The 19,100-nt window shown below is 32.7% G+C and overlaps 1 protein-coding gene across 1 annotated transcript in view; it reads right to left on the minus strand.

Moving 5' to 3' along the window:
• Nucleotides 1–4,383: 4,383 nt before the first annotated feature.
• Nucleotides 4,384–19,100, minus strand: part of LOC143250632 (glutamate receptor ionotropic, kainate 1-like) — a 57,471-nt gene continuing 42,754 nt past the window's right edge. Inside the window, exons 9-15 of the mRNA XM_076501492.1 lie at nt 16,782–16,895; nt 16,089–16,292; nt 10,944–11,305; nt 9,709–9,907; nt 7,717–7,939; nt 7,125–7,393; nt 4,384–4,734 (exon numbers count right to left, since the gene is read on the minus strand). Coding sequence (XP_076357607.1) covers nt 4,645–4,734; nt 7,125–7,393; nt 7,717–7,939; nt 9,709–9,907; nt 10,944–11,305; nt 16,089–16,292; nt 16,782–16,895 — 1,461 coding nt within the window. The 3' untranslated portion in view covers nt 4,384–4,644. The remainder of the gene's footprint in view (nt 4,735–7,124; nt 7,394–7,716; nt 7,940–9,708; nt 9,908–10,943; nt 11,306–16,088; nt 16,293–16,781; nt 16,896–19,100) is intronic.

The raw sequence follows: 19,100 nt of genomic DNA on the forward strand, positions 1-19,100 counted from the left end.
GCTAAAATATGTCTGGTAAAAATAAAAATAATCGAATTTGTGTCATTTTATACTTATATATAGAAAACAATGAATCAACTTTATCTATGTTTGTTTTGTTTGGGTTCTAGAACGTTTGATAAGACTCTCACTTCGCGATTTGCCTAGAGAAACCTATAGCCAATGACCTGTATCATAACAAAGTATTACCCCATTATAGCAAAAATAATTAACTTATATAAAAACAAATAGCATGTTTATGAAAAAGCTGTATGTGATGAAGAAAAATGAATTTCATTTTCGTATTCATCATACAGACATTACTGTAGAACATGTAAAAATGAAGACAATAAAACAATCGCAGGCCTGTGTTATTAAAGTCACTTCTTGAAGTTTCAATTTTATAAATACATGTGCATTTCATGACCTGATAGTTAAGGCGCTCGACTGGCAATCTGAAATTATAATTCCCTTTTCCGAGCATGCTCGTCCTTTCAGCCGTGTGTGTGTGTGTGTATGGAGGGGTTATAATGTGACAGTAATCCAATTTTTGGTAAAAGAGTAGTCCAAGAGATGGCGATGGTTGATGTTGACAAGGTAGGTGTTTTTTCTCTAGTCTACCCGCTCCCAAGTTGTTTGTTTTCTTATAGCAAACCCGCATGTGCTGAGTCCACTGAAAAGAATCGAACCCCTGATTTTATCGTTGTAAATCCGTAGATTTTCCGCTGTACCAGAGGCTTCCAAGTAGCACACGGTATGTCCTCGGACTCACACCGCTAAAAACCGGGTTTTGATATCCGCGGTGAACAGAGCAGCGATAACCAATTGTGTAGCTTTGTGCTTTATTTCAAATAAACAAGCAAACAAACTAGTCTATCTCTGCTAAATTAGGGACGGCTAGTGCAGATAGCAATCACGTAGCTTTGCGAGAAATTCAAAAGAAACCAGTCGATAAATAAAGTTATATGTTATTGAAAATAATTCCAATACCTCAGAAATCTGAAATATGTTTCTCAGAAATACCCACTTTGTTCGGAGTTTTACAGTTTATGTCAATTTTAATTTCTCTTTTTGGTTTTGAGATATATTTTGTTAATATTTATAAATAATTTAGTTACACTTCAATTGCCCTGCATGGCTAGGTGCTTAGGGAGCTCGACTCGTAGTCGGTGGTTCGAATCCCCGTCACACTAAACATACTCATCCATTCAGTCGTGATATAATGGGATATTCAAGGATATTACTCCAATATTTTAGATGGAATAAAATACATCTATACTGACAGTAAAATAATATGTCCAGAAATTAACACTTCCTCAACAGTCATACCAGCATTTCCACATCTACTTATATTTTTTGGGCCCGGCATCGGCAAGCGTGTTAAGGCGTGCGACTCGTAATCTGACTCGCATCCCCGTAGCGGCAAACATGCTCGCCCTTTCAGCCGTGGGAGCGTTATAATGTTACGGCCAATCCTACTCTTCGTTGGTAAAAGAGTAGCCCAAGAGTTGGCGGTGGGTGGTGATGACTATCCCTCTAGTCTTACACTGCTAAATTAGGGACGGCTAGCACAGATAGCTCTCGAGTAGCTTTGTGCGAAATTCAAAATCAAGAGAGAAACAACTTCAGAAAAAAACGTTTATTTACTTGTACTCGACGTTTAGACTTGCTTCTTCGTCAAGGATCTATGAATGTCACAGGTTACCAATCTGATTTTAAATTAATGCAACAAAGAAACTACCACTGAATATTACTTAAAAGAACACCTTACATAATCAAAGTTCAAGAAACCTTTGAATATTTTCTTTAAAGAAAAATATAAGTTATCACTTCTGATTCAATCCAGCCAACCCTCCATTGATAGCTACAATGCCTGGCACCTTTTACATTTTATTATTATTATACTTAATTTTATCTATATTTATGTTTTTATTAACATTTTTTCAATTTTTATGAACAATGACTCAAAATTGTTCGACTTTACTTATATCACGTGCACCTTTCTGTTACATTGTTGAAACTGTATTTTGTTTTCAGTTACTGTCATTTAAAATCAGTTTGGTAACCTGTGACTAAAACGTAAGCCGAAACATCGCATACAAGTAATTAAACGTTATTTTTGAAGTTGTTATATTTACATAATTATTTTTGTGCTTTAGTCAGCACTGAAAAACTTAATATATAGTAATATGATATAAATTTTGTTCGTAGTTAAGCACAAAAACTGTACAAAGGGTTATCTATAATCTATCAACCATGGATATCGAAACCCAATTTGTGGCGTAATAAGGCCATAGACATACCGCTGTGCTATTTCGATATCAGAGATGCCAACTATTTCAAATGAGTGAGAGTAATGATTGTAGACAGATCCCGTACAGATATCGTACAACCACTGGATACAGTCTTGAGTCATCCACGTCTGTAGATCCATCTGTGGCTAAACTGTAAACATTGTTAGTAAGTATGCTTGAAATCAATTTGTCATCTTCACAACCCAACATTTGTACAATGTCTGTAGTTTTGGTTCTAGCACATCCATATTTTTTCGTTATATCAGAGTCTGGGAACATTTTTCTGAATAGATGTCCTGCATGATCGGCTACAGCTAGGGGTAAATTATGAGCAATGACGAATTGCGTGAACATCACTTCTGAATTTATGGTTTTATATTCTGAATTCTTCCTCATAAATGTCGTTATCTGCATCGTTTTTGTCTTCGCCTCAGCCTTTTGTTGGTGAGATACCGATTTCGTATGTCTGGAACAATCGTTTATCCCGCCATGCGCCACAGAAAAATCGATGTGACAAACTGTACAAAACGCATGACTGTTACTGACTTTTGATGCAATGACCAGATATTTTGCACTATACTCTTTCTTAAATATTTGATTCACAGTTTCAGTCCTTTTAGATTTGCTAGAAACAAGAAAATCTGGTGAACGAGGCCTCTTTTTTTCCATCTTGTGAACGATCGCATTGGTGTTTCTATGTTGCTTAGAAAACGAGAAATACCCATCTACGCTATCGCTGATTGGTTGACAAGCACTGATGACGTAACTATGGATTCCCCCACGTACCCAGTATGGAGAAGCACCGCACTCAAACTATTGGTAGACATCGGAGATACAAATAATTTTTTATTATTTCAAGCACAAACATGATTATCGCAAGTAACCATTTGGACTATGTCTTTTATTTATTATCAAAATTTATTTGTATCTCACTAGAAATTTTCTTTTCATCCCTTTCAAGCCCTGGGGGGAACAATTTATCACTTTATTGTATAGGCCTATATAATATATAATAATTTGGGAGTTGCAACAAGTTGTAATATTTGTCTCTATGAGCGTATAGTCGTAATGTATACATCAAAATCGTAATGATTACGCTCAAATCGTAATGATTAGCATCTCTACAATATGTGTAAAACAATCTTGCCTTTTTCGGTTAAAAAAGTTGACTAAGCACTTACTTTTCCACTAATAATGCCCTGGAACTGTTATTTTGTACATGTCTCTGTTAATGTTTTTACACAGTTTCTATCCGGAATAATCAAACTATTCAGTTTTGACAGGGTACTTCCTTAACGTTATGATTGCTTTTTAGTTCCTATATTTCGAATATCATATAATTTCTTTGGTGTATAACAATAAAAAGTTTGATAATATATCAATTTTTCAAAGCAAACGAAACGTTTTTCCTAACAAGAGGGCCTGGCATGGCCAAGCGTGTTAAGGCGTGCGACTCGTAATCTGAGGGTCGCGGGTTCGCATCCCCATCGCGCCAAGCGTGTTAAGGCGTGTGACTCGTAATCTGAGGGTCGCGGGTTTGCCTCCCCATCGCGCAAAACATGCTCGCTCTTTCAGCCGTGGGAGCGTTATAATGTGACGGTCAATCTCACTATTCGTTGGTAAAAGAGTAGCCCAAGTGTTAGCGGTGGGTGGTGATGACTAGCTGCCTTCCCTCTAGTCTTACACTGCAAAATTAGGGACGGCTAGCACAGATACCCCTCGAGTAGCTTTGTGCGAAATTCCAAAACAAACAAACAAACAAACAATCCTAACAAGAAGTCGCATAAAATTAAAACAACGCCACAAAGCTCATTTTCAACAGTTAAATATAATTCGTCTGATATTCTAGCGTGACAAATGAAAATAGGCGTATCGTATAAACTTTGGATATGACAGTTCTTTTGTGATAAAGAAAATGGCGACTAGAAATTTGAGTAATCCTTAGCTAGGTTTTAATAGGCTTAAACGTCTTCTAAAATTAATTAAGAAGACTGTTTTATAATGGATAATTATATATAATTAATCACTATATCATATTTTTAAGGGAAAAATAAGTTATACTTTCACAGAAGGGTGATAGCGTTTTATAATTCATTTCATATCATTGCAGACATATTTCAAATTCTCCGCCAGTTTTGTTTTTATTGCATTACTGCTTAGTTAAAATTTAAGTATCTAATTTATTAAACATTCAGACATTAAGAAAGCAACATTATTTTAAGCACAAAAAGATAGAAAACAGCGTTGTTTTTTATGAGAATTATCATGATTCCTTTAGAAGATATATATTTATTTTAGTTCTTTCTTTTTAATATTCAAAGTACAGAGCTACTCGATAACACATCTTGAAAACGTAAGGTGTCGATAGTTTTCATGACGAAGCTACAGTTTTAGGAGATGTCAGACCACAGTGCAAACAGATTCTTCTTGCATTCCTGTGAAAATCCGGGAGCACAGAGTTCTATAAAACAACAAATATAAAAGAAGTAAACACATATTATAATAATTAAGTTATCCACTGATAATATGAAAAATTATTTGCTTTATTCTGAATATATAGGTTTCTATTTTAGGTATTTAACTTTAAAAAGTAGGATTAATATATCGATATGATGTATGTATTCATGTGAACAACAAAATCTGTAATACTTTTATAGATAAAGGAACATTATCGTGTTTATTGATATTTAGCAACTTATAATTTAAGCAAAAAGAAATTACTGCTGTTTACATCAATACTAAGTAACAGGAAACCTAAATGACACTTGAATTGGAAATCTGTTCATGAGTCACAAGCTGTAAATCTGCATTAGCTTGACTACAGTTAGCCGAACTGTTCAAATCTGTTGTTTATTAGGATTTATTCTACTGTTTATAAGTTTGTTTATATTTAAAAGTGTAACATATTGTTTTTGTAATTGTTTCTTCATTTCTTGTTCAATTCAATCTATAAAACAACCAGTTTACCATTTGGCAAGCTGTAGTAGCCTAGGCAAGATTCAAAGTCCTAGTATTTTGTGTACGGAATAACACGAGCATGTGATATGTTACTGATAAAGTCATAACAAGAAGTATTATCCCTATTATCTACTTTCAGTTGCGAAATTTTCATAGATGACTCCGGAAAAAAAAAATCCTAAAAAAACAAAACATCCTTTCTGATTAATTTCGTAGGTCGTACGATACGTCTTGTAGAATAAAATATACAATATTAGCCCTGATCTTCCAACACAATTTCCCACTAAATTTCAATTTTTATTACACTTTTTAGTTTATTTTATATTTATATATTGCATAAAAAAGGATAAAAAGTGTGAAAGAAATATTTTTTCGGTTATGTTTACTAGCGATAAACTTCCACAGTATCATAAGATGAAATAATAAATCCTATTTTATTTCTTTTTAATTTTCACAGTATCATAAAACGAAATATCAAATCCTATTTTATTTCTTTTTAACTTTCACAGTATCATAGGACGAAGTTTTAAATCCTATTTTATTTCTTTTTGACTTTCACAGTATCATAAGACGAAATATTAAATCCTATTTTATTTCTTTTTAACTTTCATAGTATCATAAGACGAAATATTAAATCCTATTTTATTTCTTTTTAATTTTCACAGTATCATAAAACGAAATATCAAATCCCATTTTATTTCTTTTTAACTTTCACAGTATCATAGGACGAAGTTTTAAATCCTATTTTATTTCTTTTTGACTTTCACAGTATCATAAGACGAAATATTAAATCCTATTTTATTTCTTTTTAACTTTCACAGTATCATAAGACGAAATATTAAATCCTATTTTATTTCTTTTTAACTTTCACAGTATCATAAGACGAAATATTAAATCCTATTTTATTTCTTTTTAACTTTCACAGTATCATATTTTGATGCAATTTTGATGACAAGGGCGCAAGGAGGTCGTGAATGGAGGGGTGCCATAAAACATTATAAGTGCAATGAGTGTTAGTATAATAAGCCTAAAGTAAAGACATAGTATGGGATAACCTATCATAGAGTGAAGTGCCTAAAATTTAGCATGAAAGTAAAATATCGATTCAGTTTTAATCTTAAATCGTTTCTGACCTAGGCTATTTTCTGTTACATCACCAACGTTTATAACAAATAACTACTTTAATCAACAGAAACTTTAATGAAATCAACAATTTTTTTTCCAGTTTTTGTTGTCTATATATTTCACTTTATACTTTCACCAAACAGACTAACAACAATATTATATTATACTATTGTAATACTAAGCAACTATACTTTTATGTCTCCTTGTTGATCAGGCTTGATTTCGCAAAATTTATTTATTTCAGTTAGCTAGGTTTGGGACGGTAGTACTTTCCCAGTCATTTTTGAGAGGCTATAGGCTAGTACATATACGTTTATATCCTCTCTCAAATGTTACTAAAGCAAGAGAAATATTTATATTAAGTTATTTTAGTTATTAGGTATATCTTATATAATTTAATCATTAATTCTAAATGCTATCTAATCAACTGATTGAATGCTTAGATAAAATTAAGCAAATAATGTTGTTTTCTAATAATTATTATTACATCCTTCTATATAAGTTTACTGAGAATTAAAACAATTCCCCGTCACACTAAACATGCTTGCCCTTTCAGCCGTGGGGAAGTTATAATGTGACGGTTAATCCTACTAATCGTTGATAAAAGAGTAGCTCAAGAGTTGGCTGTGTGTTATGATGACTAGCTGCCTTCCCTCTAGCCTTACACTGCTAAATTAGGGACGGCTAGCGTAGATAGCTCTCATGTACCTTTGCAGAAAATTACAAACAAACATTAGAACAATATATTCATAATTGAAATCTACTTACTCGTTCGTTTCTGGGGGATCCTTTAGTCTTCAAGATGAATTCCATCATAGAAATTATACAGGCAAATCCGAGACCGGTGAGCAGGGCAACAAACACACCACCAACAGTAGATAAATCAAGTTCATTTGTGGAGGCGCTATACTTCGTTTCTTTATGTTTACACTGTCTTCCATTTTCTTCAGACCACCACTTTTCTTTCAATAAGTATAAAATTCCATCCTCTTGCAACTCCAATATGGCGTTAGATATTGGTGTTCGATATGGTGATCCTGAAATAAGTGTAGATTGTTTTTTGTAAAGTGCAAATCTCTAACTAGTTTTTTCTGATATATAACAAACAAGCTTTCACGTTTTCTTAATATTTAAATTTAATCATTTCATCCCAAAACTTGTTGGACAACAATAGTAACTACGATATTTTAGAGACAAATATACATATATATATATATATGTATTAAAATTCTACATTCTTCGTCTTTTCGATCATTCTCAAGATAAGCAGAAAATTCAATAACAACAGGTTTGCTGAATGTAACATCTTTTCAAGATAGTTGACTTTGACTTTAAGAAATAAAAAAACTATTGATTTTACCTTCTGGAGTGGCTATTCCATAGCCTTTTGAATCTAATAAACCACCTATTTGTTCTAATTCGCAGTTTCTCGCTGTTACGTATTCGATGGATGCTGACTCCATCAAATAAGCATAATTTCCTTTGAGAACTCTTTCAACTCCCTCTAAGTTTGACTCAGTAAAGACTGTTGGTTGAGACTTCATTACGCTCCACATTGTTTTGTACAATTCTATAGTAGATTCCTAAGAAATTACAAAAACGTGGTATTGCATGGAGTAAATAGTTATTTGTACTTTCAAGAAACTCTAAAAGAGACAGCAAAGTTTTATATTTTTATAAAATACATACAAAAAATATCAATGTTTCTAAACTGGAGAAACCAACAGTCGCATTTTGGGAAACAACATGAAAAAAAACAAATCTTAATTTTTAACACTGTTAATACATTTCGGACGTTCTGGCTAAATCAAAGTTAAATTTTTTCCAAAGTTATTATATTATTTAACTATACATTACACAATGTAACAAAATTTTTTACTAATCTTGTTCCTGGATAGAAAGTGTTAGTTCCCAATTGCTTATGCCTAAAGTAAATAAATAAGACCTATTTTCTATTCAAAATTTACCCATTTTCCAGAACATTCCAGGTACATTCAATGCTGAGTAGATGATAAATAATTTTCTCTAACTTACAAGAATTTTCAAGAACTTTCTAGAATGTTGTAGAGGCCTCATAGCTGTCCTGCTCCATAACGAAAATAAGTATCTGTCTCTTTCCCTGACTCAGTCGGTGCACCTCATAGGAATACAACAGCGTCAAGACCTTGCTAGAAACTTTGAAGTATGATGAGTATGGCTGGAAGATTATTGGAGACTTCAAAATGGTAGCATTCCTGATGGGTCTCCAAGGAAGCCTTACCAGGTTTCCCTGTTACCTTTGCCTATGGAACAGCAGGGATACCGCATCGCACTACAACAGGAAGCATTGGCCACAAGGGACCGAGTTCTCTGTGGGGAGGCACAATGTCAAATGTGAGCCACTAGTGGACCTCCGGAAAGTGTTGTTCCCACCATTGCACATAAAATTTGGTCTTATGAAACAATTTTCCACAGCTCTTGATAAGGAGTCTGCAGTCTTCAAGTACTTTCGAGGTAAAGGTCAAAGTTGGTATCTTCGTTAGACCACAAATGAAGAAGATCCTGAAGTGCACAGAACTCCCCAAGAAGCTCAGTAAAACGAACAAAAGCTTGGAACAGCTTTGTCGCAGTGGTTTGGGGCCACTTGGGCAATTGAAAGGTTAAAAATTATGTGTAACTGGTTGAGGCTCTGGTGAAGAACTACAGCAAAATGGGCTTTATATCCTTGACGCTCATCTGGATAAATTCAAGGAGAACATGAGAGTATACTCAGAGGAGCAACGCGAGCGCTTCCACCAAGATATACTGAACTTTGAACGCCGCTACCAAGACGCATATGAAGAAAACATGATGGGAGACTATATTTGGGGGCTAATACGTGAAAGTGATTTACATTACAATCGCAACTCTCGAAAAACTACTCACTTCTGAACATTTTTGTATAACTTTAGTATAAGTACATGTAAATCTTAATTCATATGTTGTTTTATTCAGACTTTATGTAAATGAAAATGTGCAAATTTGCCCGTATTTACATAGAAAATAGGTTAATTTCTAAATTTCATTATTCAGGTCACAAAAGCAAAGTTTCAAGGGAATAGTGGACATTTTGTGTACTTTTACAACACAAGCAATTAAGAAATAACACATATAATCCAGGAACAAAATCTGTATTACATAATGTTATATGTATTTATCATTTGTTACTGATCTTGAAACAATCTACTATTTCTTTAACACCACATAATAAAACACATGAAAATATGGGATCAAAAAGAAGAACAAAATAAATCTGTTTAGTTTTCACCATCTTGCATAAGTTTCTTATCACAATTTGGACAAAATGAATCAAAAATTGCGTAACTTTTTTCACCTTGAAAAAGGCTTTCGTTGATCCTGACTTTAAGCAGCCGTATCGGATTTCCGAGTGTTTAGACAAATCGGTAGCACTTTCAATTGGCAACTCCATTCTTTGTACTGTTAGAAATGCAGCAAGATTCGCCGTGTATGATGACACCATTATTAATGTAAAAAACCACCACATGGTAGCTACAAGGCGAGTCGATATTGCTCTGAAATATTTAAAACAATTAGTTTGAGATACCAACTTTTGTAAATAGTCTTTATTTTTTTCATTCCACGAGCTAACCAGTGTCAGATTGATTTGTGGATTCATTTTTGGAGAACATGATAACGTGCTGTACGGTGAAACCAGAATGTAAATGTATTGCGAAAGAAAACTACTTTCTAGAACTACTTTATTCTTAAATTTTTTTGGATGGAAGTAAAAGCAATAATATTCAACACAAAGCGATATATGTCATATATATTAATATAATACTAACATAGAAACGCTTTTACTAAGTCCTGTAGTCAAATATTTCTAGATGCATAATCATAGAGCAAATAGCATAAATATTAAATAAGTATTGATTTCATAAAAAAGAAAAACACACGTTGCAGTCGTTCTAAATAGTGAGTTGTTATCCGTTATATAATATTCGGTAAAATCAACACGAGAATGTTATATTTCCACTAAAATCCAGAATAACATAAGACAATTTCTTATTTTTTTTTTAAGTACAATGATGTTTATAATCTCATCAACTTTAATGGTTGACTGTACAGTACTTATTTAAGAATATATACACTGTGACAGTTTGAAAGCCTCTAAGAATGTTTGTTGTATCAATTTGAAAGCTTAGCTTCTAAAGATCTTTATTGTGTCTTATGAAAGCTTTTAAGCAAACTCATTGTGTTATATTTATAGCTTGTAAGGATGTATTCTAGTTATATATCTATACACATACACACATATGTAAATATAAAGAAAGAGAACTAATCAGACCAAACACGTGTCACTTCTTTTAATTCTGGTGTAAAAATTGAATGTTATAAAGATCTTTCAAACAATTTGACATTTACTTATTTTCAAAGATATTATTATGGTATATATATATATAGTTTAGTCAGCTGATATGTTATTGTTATTTTTGTGTTCTTAAATAAGTTTCTAATACCTATATCAGCCGTCTCTACCACATATATTTACTTCAAGTGGATTCCTCGTCATCATGAATAATCTTATTTTATTTAGCTTTTACTTACTTTGGAGCAATTTCGGATCCTTGTTGCATCAGGGATCCTATAGTAAACCAAAAACTATTGGATAAACTAAACTGATTTTCCAAAACACTGGAACCTGAGTTATGAGGAGTAGAAGGTATCCATTCGTAAGGCGTTAGTCGAGCAAGTAGAAATAAAAGTAAACTAACACCCGCGTAAGTTGTCGCCATATACATCCAAACCTCCAAGGAAAGTGGCAAAAGAAAGGAAAATAACTTTGGAACGTTTTTGGTGGGCGTCTTGAAGAGAATACTGATTCCTAAGTTCATGAAAGGTGTTGTGAAATCAACTACTTCTTCTCTTTCATAAGTAATGGTCAGATCAGCAATAGCTAAGTCAGCTTCCTAATTAGTGAAGAAACAAACTAATTAAGCCTCGTCCGAGAATAACAATAAAACAGAATTCAATTTCATAGAGTAAAATTAAAATAAACAAAGCTTAGTTTATTAAGCAATAGAAAAACTGAATTAAGTCAGAATCCTGAAGTAGAAGAAAGAAATATCAGATTCTTTAAGTGAAAAAAAAAAAGAGATAAGTTAGTTTCCTTGGTAACAGTACAATAGATATAAATTAACACTGTCTCATTGATAAGTATGTGTATAATATTAATCAATTTCACTGGTGACTGTAGAAAATGAGTTAGGTCAGATTTCCTAATGACTGTATATAAGCGGTTTTTATAGTTTAACAACTTGATGACCCCATTTAACTTTTTTTCTTGGATGTTTATTGTTTTTGAAAATACAAAGATTCTGTGTACATGAAAAGCAGCATTCCAAACTTTTTGTGATAATTATACACATGAGCTAAGTCATTTTCCTTGATTTAAACACAATATCAAGTAAGTTATGTTCTTTGAGAATTATATACAATATAGGTTGAGTCAATTTTCTTGCTGACCATTTATATATCTATCAATATATATACATATATATATATATATATGTCTGTGTGTGTGTGTGTAAAAGAGAAATCTGCTAAATCCTCGCAAACTATTTGACCAGTCTCCACTGAACCTACCACGGTGATTCCTACGGTTTTCAGATGTAACATGGAGGGGTAAAAATTTCTAGTGGGGGATAGATCCCCATATAATTAGTGAAACGTTACTAAATCGACACAAACTGACATAGCGATACAGGATGATATGAAAAAGATAATAAGGGAGTTGAGTTCCCATTTAATCAATATAAATAAATATCAATATGTCTTTACGTGTACATGTTTCTTATAAATTCCATATTTCTTGATCAATAAGCATCAAACTTGCTTTTCACAGGAATATAGGATGACGTGAGGAAAGACACGAGGGGAGGTGGAACCCCCATTTATTTTCATGTCTAATTTTGGATAAACTACCAAATCAGCAAAATCTGACAGTGATAAAAGTTGACATGAGGAATATCATAAGGGGAGTTGTACTTCAATTTAAACTCCCTTTATGTGTTTATATGTGTTGGTGTCTGTCTTCTAATTCCTTGCACACTATTTGACCAATTTCCTCCAAACTGGGCATGCTGACTCTTATGATTCCCAAAAGAAACATAAAAGGGTCAAAACTCCCAACAGGTTTTCGACAACAACAAAAAAGAAGCAACTTAGATTTTTCTAAATAACTTGTAACGTGTAGCCCATTTAATTAATTTGCTAAAATTGTAACACCATCTATCCCTTTTTTCAAAACGGTAAGAAATGTTACTGTAAAATAAATCTTCAAAGCTTATGACACTTTATTGAGACAGAACAACTTTCTAGGGCAGTTTTGCTAATAACCATATGTTTTTCATTTTTAATGTTAGGCTAAATTTCTGGCTTTCTTTACTGTGGTGTTTTGAGGTTTTTGTTTAAAATAGAATCATGATCAAGGAATACATCCATAGAGCTTCCACCCCTAGAGTTGAGATGTATAACGTGACAAATAACAGTACAACATACTGGTAATTATGTCTTTAAAAGCACATAAGATCCAATATTTTATTTTGTAGTGTTTATCGGCAAGTATAACCTTGAATGATTCTTAATTTTTTAATTCAATATAAACCTGTTATTAGAATAAGGAACTACATTGTGTTTATACATAGAATGGGTTATAGAAAACCCTTGAACTTCAGCTATACGTATCAGTTTTCTGTGTTTTAAAACATCTGGTAGATGGTATTTCATCACTCTTCCGGAGTAGTGTGTTAACGTGTACGAAAGTGTCAGTAAACTTTTGAATTTCAGTGATATTCCGTTAATAATCGTAATGTTTAAAGTTGTTGATCTGAGTTAAAATCAGTGTATTAGGAATAAAAAAACACTGGTAATTAAAAACTCTTATTTGAAATCAAACGTATTGGACTACTGTTGCGTTATTTTTATAAGTGTAATTGCAATGAAAACAGCACGATTAAAATTATACTCATTAATTGTTTTAAACAAGGGTAGTTGATCAACTTATGTTCTGTACTTAATTATAATGTTTCCGTCTTTAGTTGAGAGCTGATATAAAAAATCTGATCTCTTTTCCTTGGTATAAAATTCAACGTATTTGACTTTAAGCTTTTCTTTAATTATTAACTATTTTGGAGAAAAGTAATGTATATGATTAAAGTTTAAAATGCCAACAAAGGCCATGTCAAATATTTCAAAAAAATAGTTAAGAAGCTGCAAGAAAAGAATAAATGAATCGCAGGAGGAAAAAGCAGTAAGGCTAAAACGTGATGCTTAGAAAACTAAATAGGAAGAAAAATACGTAGCAAGAAGAAATAAATAAAGCTTGACGTTAAAAAATGGAAGAGTTGAGATACACGCACAGGAAATGAGGAAGGTAGAAGTTTAGAGAAACTGATGAGCAAAGATTACATCTGAAGCTCATTACAGTGATTCTGAATGTGGTGTATGGAAAGACTTAATGTAGATTGTATAACTTTCCTGTAAAAAAGGTTTGTACAAAATTAAAATATTATGAAAAACTAGTTTTGGTTTTTAAATAATTGGTTTTAATAGACATTTTCTTTTTACTTTTAAATATATATTTCAAATACTTTGAACACCTTTGCAGAGACCGGGTAATTCAGTTAGTATACAAGCTAAGTCGTTTTCCAATTGATTGCAATATCTTCCATGAACAAAAACCAATATGATTAGTATTTTTATCACGAACGTTCATGAGAAATTGTGACAACTTTCATCACCTTTCATACATCGCCAGTTTTAATTACTTATTTTATTTTAATATTATTAATCTTTCATCAATAAACGCATTTCAATGTTTACAAGCAGAACATTTTGAGTAGTTTTCGTGTCATTCTCTTAATTTTTTCCTTATTCTACCATTTTTTTGAACGGTATTACGCGTTAAAAAATAAATCTTGGTATATTTGAAAAAATACTTAACGCGGTCAGAAAAAACTTGCTTACACCAAATTTTATATAATAATACTATGAGTACAGTAAACAAAATATATTTATAATAGTGTACAGAGTATGAAGCAGTTATGAACAGTCGATATATGATATCGTTTTACGATTTGAAACAAAAACTTATTTTAAAACACGTACCAAATAAAATAACGGCTAAAAGGTATTTATAGCAGACTATGAAACTACTGACGCTACAATAATGCGACGTAATGTACAAATAAATGGAATGTTGTTGAATGTTTGTTCTGGAAGTGAAAGTATCTGGCTTTGAACGAATTGTGTATGTTTATTTTGGGCATAATAAGTCAAGAAAGATCGTAATAATTGTATTTAATGTAATGCTAATTTTTGTTTGGGAAATTACACGAGGGTTAAGTGTGGTTTGTGCGTAATACTTTACACAAACAAGAAACACTAGAGTTGAACTCACGTGAGTAGTCACGTGATGACAACGACATTGTACCATCGTTGCATTAAAAAGTTTCACTAACCAAAAAACAGATAAAGTGATCCTGAATCGCAAAGCCGATATGCAATCCCGACTCCTTGAATAAATACTTTAATAATGATATTGCATTTGTAGCGTTTGAGCGAGACATTTGCAAAAAAGGTTTTGGATAGACAAGCGCAATCGTATTACGTGTACAGATAATACATTATCGTTTAACTGAGAACTGTTTAGACAAATAAATACAATGTTAGTAAAACTTTACAACTCATCCAGAAGCTATCACAGGGATATTCATGTTATTGATGTTTTTTGATATTTTGAATTTCCGCGCAAAGCTACACAAGGGCTATCTGCGCTAGCCGTCCCTAATTTAGCAGTGTAGGACTAGAGAAAAGGCAACTAGTCATCACCATCCACCGCCAACTCTTGGGCTACTCTTTTTACCAACGAATAGTGAGATTGACCGTAACATTATAATGCCCCCACAGCTGAAAAGGCGAGCATGTTTGGTGTGACGGGGATTCGAACCCGCGAATTACGAGTCGAGTGCCTAAACCACCTAAACCATGCCAGGCCTCATGTTATTGATAAAGATATAAATCCAAATCGTTTGTAAAATAAAAATAATTTTCTATTTTAGGGAGAAAATTATTATTTAACATTTTTATACATTCGGTCATTCTTGATATGCTTTAGATTATTTTACGTTCTTAAGATCAAAGGGTATATTTTTTACTGTTTTCTTTAGTAAAAACTTGCTCACAAGTATATCTCCCGCTTTTATAACAATCCTCGTAATTGGTTGAATGTTTGAGTGGTTATTCTAAACGTTAATTTAAAACTTAGGCTGTTTTGTATTTTTGCGGTTACTGATGATAAGGAAAGTAATGCTTTTGTTTTGTTATATTATTTGCTTAGGGTTTTAAAGAATAAACATTCAACATAGTATCACTTACTATTAACCTTATTCAACTCCATTATCAGAAACAATATCGGTTAGTGGATACGATGTAGTTAAAAAAAACACGTACCCAATTCGGAAAAATGAGAATGACAAATATTATTATACGACGAATATAGTATGGTTGAAATTCTATTAGTATACATTATAATTCTCGAAAAAAGATTTGATTAGGAATTTAGTGTTGAAAATATAATAGGCCTAACATGATGTCTTATGACCAATACAATTAATACTTCAAACGTTTCACGGATTAAATTGTACTTTGCTTTTTTCTATTTGTTTGCTCTGACATGGTAATTTAATATACCTTGTTAATCAGTTCTCGTATCATGCCGTTCCATTCGCCGTGCTCGTTCTTGCTTCCATGAGAGCCGTCACGAACTAGGTGTATATTATACTTGAAACCTAGTCTCTTGGAGATTTCCTCAAGTATATCCATACAATAACCTTCAAACCGATCGTTCCCAGTTAGGTGATCCACTGGCTCTTTTAACCCTAAGTAGGGCGGATTCTAGGAAATTATTACAATTAATTTCTCCAGTGAGGTTATAAAAATACTCATCACTCTTTCTGTTTATAAATAAACAGGAGAGAAACAGTATATATATATATATATAGATATTTAAAGGTTCATTTGATTAAAAAACAATTCTTTCGAAAATGTATCAGGACTTTTGTTAGCCAGTAAATTATGGTGATTAAAACGTGGCATAATTTTTAAGTTTTTTGCACTTTACACTTTTTTCAGGTGCTTAGAGTAACGTTTAATGGCGATTTTAAAATATAAGAGATTATTTCTGTAAAATTTATCATTTTTACAACGTTTTCCGGTGAGACAACGATAAGTTCACTGACTTATGTCGTTAAAATCCAGAGTTCGATTCCTCCCGGTAAACGTAGCAGATAACCTAGTGTGACCGAAAACAAACCCTCTTGTCAAATTCTATGACAGAGAATAGAAAACCAAAAGTGCATATGAACGTTATTACGGTCTACTTACAATAATAGTTACAACCTCCAGAGGGCGGTCACTTAATTGTCGCAAAACATCATCCAATTCGTTCTCGTTTTTGGTAGCAAACTGAACCCCAAACTGCGTATTCCACGTACCCACCTGGTCACAAAATTGTGATTTTTCATTAAAACAGAATATACTGAATATTTATTTTATGTCCATTTTATATTATTACAACATCATTAAATGTTTAGTAAAACCAATTATTATGCATATAATATTATTTAACGTTCTTATGAATGCAAAATATGTTATTTTTCTCTGATTTAGGAAAATATTAATTAAAACATCTTAAGTGATCAAGGCTATTACACATAAGTCATTTTATTTCTTTAGTAAAATTAATTAAATGCAATAAACAAATTTATTTGGCCTACCCAAAACGACTTCCAGTCATTAAGTGTTGTTTATGTTTTGTTTTAAGATAATGAGTCTCAAACTCAGTCAGTTTCGTTAACCTTTTTAAGTAATAAATATTATTATACCTCCACAGCAACATGTTTAATGTGATATCACAATAATATTATCGTTTGTTTTGTTTTGAAATTCATGCAAAGCTACATGAGGGCTATCTGCGTTAAGCGTCCCTAATTTAGCAGTGATAACCTAGAGGAAAGGTAGCTAGTTAACATTTCAACTACCAACTGTGAGGTTAAGTTCATAATAATGTGAACCTACGCATTTTTACTATCTGTTCAATATATTATTGTGAATGTAATAATCTAGCTCTTTAAGATATAATTCTTGGAATTCAGGCCCGGCATGGTCAGGTGGTTAAGTCACTCGACTCGTAATTCGAGTATTTTGGGCTCGAATCCCTATCGCACCAAACATGCATGCCCTCTCAGTCGTGGGCATTCGTTGGTAAAAGAGTAGCCCAAAAGTTGTCGGTGGGTGGTGATGACGAGCTGTCTTCCCTCTAGTCTTACACTGCTAAATGAGGGACGGTTAGCGCAGGAAGCCCTCGTGTAGCTTTGCGCGAAATTCAAAACAAACCAAACTTGGAATTAAGGTGACGGAAATTAATATAAAATATTTTGAGCGCAAAAGGTATTGTGTGGTAGGCCATTAAGAAATAAAGAAAATAAAACATGTATTTTTAATTCCTTCCCAGTCATGTCCAATCATAATGTTAGACTCTCTGTGTAAAAACAAATTCATAATTTATTTATTTGTAATATAAATAACCCTACACGCTTGCGTAATGACATCATCTTTATGTCCGACTATTCAGTAGCCTCCAGTGAAAAATCGCAAAAACATATGGTGGGTACGACATAGATAGCCCGTTGTGTAAAAATGTGTTTAACTAAAAATAACCAAAAGGTTTTCATTTTAAATACTACAGAAACGCTCTTGTCCTTATGACTGAGTTCTAAACTGGAAATGTCCCATTTTTAAAGAGTAAAATCAAATTACTCTTTACTCTGTCTACTTACTATAGGGGGTACTACTGAAAAGAACTATTCATTTGCCAAGAACATGTATAAGGCCACACATCTTCAAGTTAAAAGAAGGGAACATAAAATAATTACAGCTACATAAATCATGAAGTAAAAAACAACAGTAAAATCCCAAGACGTTTACTTAAATGACGATTTCGTATGATTTTAAAATATGAATATATTCATAATATTGTGTAATGAGCTTTCTGTCAAAACCATCTGCTGGGTTCGTTTCTAATCTTTTTTAGTCATAAAAATAGTTTCAATAATACAGTAGGCATTGTATGGACGGAAAACTACTCATAAATTACGTAAATACCCAGTTTAGAAAAATAAAAAAAATTAGTGAAGCTAATTTCTCAAGATTATTAATCGTGTGCAAAGTTTTATGTGTAGATTTTAAAATACAAGTGAAATGGTTTGATTTGTTTCAAATTTCGCGCAAAGCTACGCGAGGGCTATCTGCACTAGCCGTCCCTCATTTAGCAGTGTAAGACTAGAGGAAAGCAGCTAGTCATTACCATCCACCGCCAACTTTTGTGCTACTCTCTTACCAACGAATAGTGGAATTGACCATAATATTATAACACCATTTCGGCTGAAAGGGTGAGCGTGTTTGGTGTGATAGGGATTCGAACCCGTGACCCTCGGATTACGACTCAAGTGCCTTAACCACTGGGCCATGCCGAGTCGCAAATGAAATGAATGGAAAAAACAAAAACTAAAAATACACGTACAAAATCATTACACATGTGTTTATTCGTGTGTAACGATTTTCCTCTTGTTGTTTTGTATGTTTTCTTGCCACAAACATACGCAATGGGCTATTTACACTTTATCCACCGTGAGGAACTCAGCC

Source organism: Tachypleus tridentatus, chromosome 5 (genome assembly GCF_004210375.1).
Source record: "Tachypleus tridentatus isolate NWPU-2018 chromosome 5, ASM421037v1, whole genome shotgun sequence".
NCBI lineage: Eukaryota > Metazoa > Arthropoda > Merostomata > Xiphosura > Limulidae > Tachypleus > Tachypleus tridentatus.